The 9,766-nt window shown below is 30.6% G+C and overlaps 1 protein-coding gene across 2 annotated transcripts in view; it reads left to right on the top strand.

The window, feature by feature from the left end:
* Nucleotides 1–98: 98 nt before the first annotated feature.
* Nucleotides 99–9,766, top strand: part of LOC126776785 (stromal interaction molecule homolog) — a 52,978-nt gene continuing 43,310 nt past the window's right edge. Inside the window, exon 1 of one of the 2 annotated variants that reach the window (XM_050499545.1) lies at nucleotides 99–501. In XM_050499545.1, the coding sequence (XP_050355502.1) occupies nucleotides 330–501 (172 nt within the window). In that variant the 5' untranslated portion in view covers nucleotides 99–329. The remainder of the gene's footprint in view (nucleotides 502–9,766) is intronic. The other variant, XM_050499546.1, reaches the window with a different exon arrangement.

Below are 9,766 nucleotides of genomic sequence, written 5' to 3'. Positions count from 1 at the left end.
ATTATGCTGATACAGTACGAGTATTCGATCATACACCATAGATTATACGTATAAATTAAAAGCGAAGTTATATAATCTACATCGCAAGGAAAAATGTTGCTGCCTCAAATAAAGGCAACGTCAATTTTTTTCAACCTCACGAAATATCTTTCTGTGATAACTCGGTAGTTTTATGTTTTGTGACCGTGCGATGTGGCCTTAGGATATAGATAAATCCTTTTTTTAACCAATTTTATTTTAGGATGTGTATAGAGTGTGGTATAGCAGCGGTGTTACTGTATTTTTGCAAAAAATTTATGCATTAACTTCAGTGTCATTTAGATATCACGATGCGTATCGGTTTTGTGTTATACTGGTGCGTATTTTCTTTTCATCTGTGTAAAGCGGATGATGGGGAGAGGACAGAATCTAGGGAGGGTGGGCGAAGGCCGCAGTGGGGGCCCATGGTGCGAAGTGGTTCATTTATTAGCGATTCAGCAAATGCAGCGTCAAATGAAATCAGTAAGTATTTCAGACAGTTTGTTGGCTCATGTAACCTGTTGGCTTCCCTAATTCAAATCACTAGCATCGAAGCCAAGAACATTAAGCGATGCTTTATTTAAATGATACCATTATCAAAATTAAATAACAATTAAGGCTATAACAATGACCTTAAAACTAGTAGTTACCTTAACTGGAAATACGAGAACCTTCTGGCCGTGTTCCATAAATAAAAATAATAAATATTCTTTACAACACCTGTTCATAAATATAGAAACTGTTTATTAATAGAATAAATTTAATAAATTATTTCGAATGACAGATTCCTTATTGATGTTCATTTTCAATTATAATTTATATTAAGTATATTTTTAATATACTTTACATAAATATCACATCAATTACAATCTTACAATACCTAATGGCATTTTAGTACACTCTTGTTAATGAGTGAACTCTAAATATAAGTAACAGATGTGTTTGCTTGTCTATGAGCGTGGGAAAAAACTGATAAATCATATCCTGTTGCTACTAAAAAGCCATTATTTAAACAATATTTAATTAGTTTTCTAAGTTCTCTTCGAAACTGATTATATTTTAGACTATCTTACCATAATTAAAATAATTTACCTTCATATGAGATATGTATATATATATATATATATATATATATATATTTTAATTTATATAAAAAGTATTTTTAGTGCTTTAACAACATAACAAATTGAATATACATAATCAAAATATTTAATAAACTGAGAGTTTATTAAATGGCAATGAAATTAATATATAAAAAAATATATATTAATAATTGTATATGACTTTTGTAATTTCTCATACTTAATTATTAATATGTCTTATATTACATGATAAAGTTAAATCTATTTTAAATAATCATAATTAAATTTATAGTAATTGTGACATATATTACAAAGATTAAAACATAAGTAGCAGATTATAATAATGTATATAAACAATATGCAATATATACAACAAATTTATATATTTCACTAATAATTTGTTATTATAATTTCCTTGACATTATCAATTATTAACCTTCTCCTCAAAAAGGGAGAGGAGGCCTTAGCCCAGCAGTGGGACATTTACAGGCTGTTACTTACTTACTTACTATCAAGGAAATAACCGATAAATAATAAATTATTCATGTTTTGTGTTTCCTACAAAATGGTTTCCCTAAAATTTATCATAAAACAAGGTTAGTCTGAATTTTCCTTAATTTAAGGAAGATCTTCAAATTGAAACCTTGCAAGATAAAAAAATAATGAGACCTTGTACAATAATTGGTAGTTTGTAACCCAAAAGAATCAAAACAAATTCATTTATCAATTGTTTCAATGACCAACAATTCATAACAGACTCTTGCAGTTTCTAATTTGGATAAATTGTTTTCTTATGATATATATTTATCAATATTATATGAGTTTTAATATTTTCAATACTAAAGACGATGATATTTTTACATTTTTTTAGCAAGACATTTTTAATAAGTCTTCATGTATGAAGTTTTATATGCATAAATATCATTTCGGCATGCATTCAGCTTTCATGTTTTTCTATTTTGAATGCTCATAAGTGTAGCACTCTATATTACGTATTAATGGAAGCTGATGACCATATGAATATACATATATACTATATATGGTTGCTTAAACCAGTGAATGCATGAGAATGGATGCTAAAGCATGCAAAATCAATCTCTTGTGTGTTTAGATTAACAAACCACAAAGAATTATTGCATCCTTTAGTAGTTGAAAGTGTTTTATAGACACATATCATAATGTTTTATTTACAATGTGTATAAGTTTGTCCAAAAACTATATTGATGCTGGTAGATCTAATTAATTTTTTGCAATTTCCTTATCAAAAGAACTATTTTGTTTGTCCAACATATCTAATGGTTTTGTATTCATAATTTCAAACAGTTTGTTTGTACTGTTTAATAACTTTTATTTAGAAAATAACTAGGTAATAAATTAACTCGATTTACATCAACTCTAGGTAAGAACAAAAATATATTATGTCTGATTGTAATCAAAATGTATAAATACTGTACATAATATATAAATACAATGAGCTATAAATAAAATAAGTAAATTAGTATACACCGAATAATTGTTATTTATTTTTCCTGTAGATTTTCTACACAACAAGCATGGCCTTTAGTTCAACATTATATTTTTGTATTTGTAAAAATCAGCAGTCTGAAAATACATCCTGTTATAAGGGACCTGGAAAAAATCCATTTTTATAATAGTTAGGTGGATTAGGATATGGGCTACAAGATGATAAGAGGATATCTCTGCTCATGATGATTCTGGGGGACGAGACAAAGTGTCCGACAATAAGTGTCAAAGCGGTTTCGAACTTCGCTTTCGTTTAAATTATTCAATTCAATACGTCAATTGTTGATCATGTGACAGATCAAATGTGTTGCATACATTTTGGCTTTTTTCCTTTAGGTCCGCTGATCCGATTTTAATAAAATTTGCTATGGATATAGCCTTAGAGAAAGGAAGGATAAAAAAATATATATTTCTGATAGGCGAAATTTCAAATAATTTCATTTGTTCTAAGTCACGAGATAATTAATTAATAAGAATCTCGTGGTAAAGTATTCTGGTTTGTATTGTCCTGTGTGAACGACCCTGAGTGCTTCGCATTACGTTATTGTGAGATCAAAATACACAAGCATAAAACAGTGGTATTTAACGGTGATTTATATGAAGCGTATCAGATTGTGGACTCGATATCCACATAAGTTTTGTTAATGTAGTATAAAACGGCGATTATATAATTTTGTTTCGTTAAGCCCATATTTTGAGAAAGATTAAAGAAGAAGAACTCTGGCGAAACCGAGCGAAACGGTTAATTTTTTTATAATTCGAAGCAATCTTATATTGAAGTTTCTTAGTACGGGTTAAAATTCTATTGAATAAACGATAATAGCATGTAAAAAGCATTGTAACTAAGCCAGATGTTTCAATGATTTACACATCTGGTAAAAATAACGTCAAAAGTACTTTTATAGACGAATATCATTAAAGATTTTTTGTATAAGTGTACTTACGTCACGCTTTTTTATGAGACCAGATGAAGCTACTAGGAATATTTAAAAAAACGTTAATAAATTAGACTATGATACTTTTAACCATGTTCACAATCATATCGGTATGGAAATGTAATGCATCTATTAAGTAACGAAAATTTATTTATAAAGCTATTAAGTAAAAATTAAATTTATTAAAGATAACAAGATAATAAATTAGTTAATATTGAATTGGTTTAGTTTTTTTTTAATCACACTAATATAAAGCTATGGTTATTTCGTAAAATGCCGCAATGACAACAACCTACGTTTTACCTGAACACAGATAATAATTATAATTCTGTTTGACATAAAAACACTTCAGTTATTTATATATAATTATTTTGTTTCACGCAATAACCACAACACCTGCCAATTATAGAGCCCGCTAATGGCGCTGAGGGGGTCCAGTGAGCCAGTGTAATTACAGGCACAAGGGACGTAACATCTTAGTTCCCAAAGTTGGTGGCGCATTGGTGATGTAAGCGATGGTTAACATTTCTTACAATGCCAATGTCTATGGGCGTTGGTGACCACTTACCATCAGGTGGCCCATGTGCTCGTCCGCCTTCCTATTCTATATAAAAAAAAATAGTTCTAGTGCTAGCGATGGTTATTTGCTCGTCTGCCTTTGTAACATAAATTAATAAATTAAAATAATTAAATAACTTAAACGTGAGTTAGTATGTATTATGATGCTTGACAGCTTAGAGTCAGTAACTCTTTTGTGGGGCAATGTACATACCTAAATGGTTTTACAAAAGGATCACAGAAAGCTTTCAAACTGCCTCTATTGCTAAATTTAAAGAAAATTATAAAGGAACATATATGTGCAAAATGTTATAAAATAAGTGAATTCAAGAATAGGATTTCCTTATCGTATAAAATTGTTAATAATTATAAAAATAGACAATAAACCTAGTCAGTTTATTCCGTCTGTTCTTCTCTCAGGTTAGCAGTGGGGCCGGCAAGGCGGGGACGGCTAGTACAGAACATTCTTCCCGACTGTACTGGCCGTCGTCGCGTTTGGACTCTACTACCACTTACCATCAGGTGGAGTAGAGTCATTTGCCATCCCGGCGCATATAAAAAAAAGTGGTATTCATTCACTTCACTTCTTATTACTCACCCGTGAAATGTGGACAACCTATTTATGGTGATATACTATTTTGATGCATATATTTTTGAAATGTTATGATTATAATGGTCAATGAAGCATATATAGTCTGACATTGTAGGACCGTTTTTTACAGTGAGTTTCGAGTTTGTTCTTACAGAATAGCCAAGTCACTTTCTTTTCCTAACGGGTGATAGGTTCTTATTTTGACTATCAATGAGTAATAAAGCTTCTACATTGAATAAATGAATATGAAGTTGTGATTTCTAGCGACAAATAAAACAATCAAATGTTCAGTGCAGTCATGTGTTAATATTTGTACATTCGATCTGTAATCACGTGGTTATGTTCAAGATGTATTCTAAAATAGTCGGTATGAAATCTGTGTGCCATTGATCTTGTCATATCGTGACTCACGCCGTCTGCCGTCTACCGAAACTACATATGTGACGTGTCACTCGGATAACTTATCTTTCTTAATTATAATTTTATTATTATAGAATCAAAGTGTGATAATTAAGTTTGCGTTAGTGTTAAGTCGTGTTTATTTATTTATCTTTTTTTTTATAATCATAGTCTATGTATTTGCCTGCGTATTTTAATTTAAGCCTTTTATCTTGACTTGAGGATCTATACGAGAATATTTGTTGGTGTGTAAAAATAAATTTAATTAATATTAAAAAACGTGGCTACACTTTTTTTTTCATTGAATTTGATGGTTTTTGAAAGAAATGATAATTATAGAAGAACAATAGATGCTGATAATGTCATATAAAATAAGTCTTTTAACATCCCACAGCTGGACAAAAGCCTGTTCTCTTTTGGTACTACTATCCACTAATGTATTCTATAGCCAAACAGGAGTACTGTGTCGTTATTTGTGCTGTGTTCTAGTTTGAGTGTGTGAGTCAGTTTAATTACAAGCACACTGAACAATATCTTAGTTCTGAGGATAATGGTAAAGGTTAACGAATGGTTAACATTGTTTCTAATGTACACCTAACCTGAAAGCCTATATGACAGACTGCCTTCATATATAAAAATAAATATATAGATGGTAATTGTAATAATTCCGTATAAAAAAAATGGTGTTTATTGTATTTTTTAAATTGTCTCTTAAGTCATTTTTTTATTAAACTTTCAAATGATAGAACCATAAATTATAGAGAATTGTAACTCTATACAAAAACCAATTCCGTTTATAAATAATTCTTCGTAGAATGTTTGATCAACTACAAAGCGTTGTTTGTTCTTGTAATCTAGTTTCAGATGATATTTACACCGGGTTTATATTATCATAACAGTGTTTTGAGGATAACAAGTAACCTCATTTCGATTTGTTTGAAATGTTTATTACATTTTTAATGTTAACGTACTTTTTAGTTTTGAAACCCTGGTTTTCGCGTGCATTTTTTTAAGTAAATCGAAGACGAAATAACCTTTATTCAAGTGGACTTATGAGTACTTTGGAGTTCGAAGGATGATCGTTTAATGACGTTGCGTTTTTAATCAGGTAAACAGTCCACTCATTTTATTTGGTTGAACTGCCTCACTGTTCTACCTCACACTATCGACTCGAGCTTATTTTTTTTGTATACCCAGACAAATAGATATGGCCGTACTCATATATTATTTTTTTGCGGATGAAGCCGCAACTTGTAGCGCCATTAACTAGACAGCTCAATAATAACTATATTTAAATCTAAATCTAAAACCTATGACACTAAACAAACCAGTATACATAACACTTATCTATTATAGATAAAACACTCGAAAACCGTATAGTTAACTTTATCCATTTCAGTTATTTGACAGTGAACGATTTTTAAATCGCTAGATATTTTTTATCAGAAGAATAAAATTTATATTTTGACAAATTTTCTATACGAAACTTATAAAAGAAATTCGTCAAATAAAAGTTGACTGACGATTAAAAAATCTGGTCCTAGTTATTACATCGAGGAAACCATTCGTTTTGCTAATAAGAGATGGGAGATTATCTAATTTATGTTTACAATTATTTATTGAAACAGAAATAAATACAAGATCTATCATCATCATATATTTAACGTACTATCCGTTATTAGAAGCCAACTGATCCATATACGGCAAACGAAATGGTAGCGTCTGAATTACGCCTCGTAGACAATTTTACTATACGTAAGCAAAACGAATAGTTTTTTTAATGTACGTAAAATACATACTATATGATACCTTGACCTTTTACTTTGACAACACGATTTATAATTTTTTTATGGATTTGAAAACATATTTACACAATTAATTTAATTTATGATCCATATCATAATAATATCAATATCATATTATCTACGCCATCGACACGTTGTCAATGTTAATCGCCAATAAATAGCAAATGGCCGCACACCTTGAGTTTGATCAATAGCAATACATTTTATTGTCGAGGAAGTGGTTTAAAAGGCGTCTACGATTTGTCATACACGTAAACAGAGAAGCTTGGCACGCGGCTCGGACGTACGGGCCATTGTTTCTATGGCTAAATTAGTCACTACCTACTGCACTACATTAATGTTCTCACGCGATCGGCGATCGTCATATGAATTCTGTGCTATACAAACTAATCTAAGCAATTCGGTGCGCGTGCGCAGACAATTAAGACAATCCGTATCAGAATTGCGCCTTGCTTGATTCAATGTATGCGTTGCTAAGACTACAAATTGTATTGATTTACTTTTTTTTAGTGTTGTATACATAGATATGCATACACAATTGCCTCGTTAGCTAGCCTATATTGCAGATTCCGAAATTCCGGGTTCGAATCTAGCCAGTAGAAATTCCATTTACCGTTTCTGACAAGCTATTCTCAGTCCCAGGCTGGATTTAGGAGGGTAGTAGTGGTTCCCTCGGAAAACTCAAAAACCCGGGCCTGATCTCTCTCCTGTTGGGTTGGATAACTTATCGGACGAGAATGAGGGAATAGGAATAAAAAAAATTACGTATTTGCGTACACATTTTTACACTATAATATATCCTGCGCAGATGGTCTTATTTTTTAGTTGTAAGTAAATACAACATACGAAGAAGTATTTTAAATTAGACATTTTACTGTTTAATTATTTTTAAAACATTTCCAGTAAACGATTCTTTTTAATTGATGGTCCCGTGCGCTCGTAAATTTCATTTATTTCACGTGCTATTTTTAAGAACAAACAAATATTCACTCGGTTTCGAAACCATTAATAGAACTGATTACTTTTGCTTTTTCCTTCATTTAACAAAGTACTAACTATTTTTATCAACTACGTTCGTATTGTCTTCGATTATCCATAATACCGCAATGAATTATCTTTCAAGCAAGATCAAGAAATATATAATTATAATGTAAAGCTATCTATATAATATGTTTTAGTAATATGTATTACGAACAGAATTTAAATTATATTATATCAAAAATTTCATAAAATTTTCATTTAATATTTTGAAATACAATAACGGCAAATTTTATCTTTAATGATAACAGCTTTTGAAAACATCGTAACTAAACAATATCCGTTTAGGAAACTGGTTTGAAGCCTAATCAGCTAACCTCCGTTGAGGATATATTGTATATGTATTTGAATATCTATCACGAGTCATCTAGAATTGGCTTCGAGAAGTTTCCATCATAACATTAAGCAAATTAAGCAAATTGTTGTACTAAAAATGTAAACCTACAATCAATTTGCATAAATTGAAATACATAAGGAACCTGAACCAGAGACTAACTAAATACTGTTTTTTTTTAAATTACTCTTTAAAATTATTTTCATCAATTAAAAATTACTTTTTAATTTATTCAAATACTGAATGTTATAAAAATAAGCTATTTGATTGCCTTGTTTTATTTTAACATAAAAAAACGTACAGTGATAAAAAATATATTTTGAAGATGGTAAGTAATAAGAAAGTCGAGATGGCCCAGTGGTAAGAACGCGTGAATCTTAACCGATGAACGTGGGTTCAAACCCGGGCAAGCACCTCTGAATTTTCATGTGCTTAATTTCTGTTTATAATTCATCTCGTGCTTGACGGTGAAGGAAAACATCGTGAGGAAACCTGCATGTGTCTAATTTCATTGAAATTCTGCCACATGTGTATTCTACCAACCCGCATTGGAGCAGCGTGGTGGAATAAGCTCCAAACCTTCTTCTCAAAAAGGGAGAGGAGGCCTTAGCTCAGCAGTGGGACATTTACAGGCTGTTACTTTGTTACTTAAGTAATCATCCGGTCTTATTTTTTTATGAATGTTTATCATTAGTTGTGTCAAATATGTTCAGTTATGTCTAATTACTTATTATACATATATTATATTTAGTATATAGAGTACAATTTTGTCCACAAAAAAAAATAATGCCTAAATAACTTCGATAAAAATAGGCGATTAATAACCAAATACGATATCAGTAAGCATAAAAAAAACTATATTGTTTTATATATTTAGTTTAAAAAAGTTCAATAAAGTTTGATTCGTATAACAAAAAACATTTAAATACTAATATAATAGAACATTGAATCCTATACACACATACGTAAAAATGGATATTACTATATCGGTTTGAGAATATACTTTGAAAACGTGTAACTGAATACCGTAACAGTTGGCACATGTATATGGAAAAAGTTTTTATACGATACGATTTGTTGTATTTCGCCGCTAGATGGCGCATCAAATCGCTTCAAAAAGCTGCAGAACATCAAATATACAGTTTAATCGAACGCTATGAGAATTTGTATATACATATGTACAGGCGGGACAGGGTCTGTCAGGTTTTCTAATGTATATATAAAGAGCGAGAATCGATTAATTTAATGTGACGAGTCACGAGTGACGATGCATGTCGGTGTCATCCCCAAACAACGCTAGACCTCTGAGGTCATTAAATCGTATATTGCTTTATCCTTATACAAAACCGTGTTGATACTAATTGTTGCTTTATTACGTAGATTAAACGTTTGAAGTACATACTTAATAATATAAAGTGAATTTTTATCTTGAAAGTATTCTTGTAGCCTTTTTACAGTACACAGTGTTGTAGTTGTTACCG

This window comes from Nymphalis io, chromosome 21, assembly GCF_905147045.1.
Source record: "Nymphalis io chromosome 21, ilAglIoxx1.1, whole genome shotgun sequence".
NCBI classification, from domain to species: domain Eukaryota; kingdom Metazoa; phylum Arthropoda; class Insecta; order Lepidoptera; family Nymphalidae; genus Nymphalis; species Nymphalis io.
The sequence above is the reverse complement of the archived record's forward strand: the minus strand, read 5'-3'. Positions and strand labels throughout refer to the sequence as shown.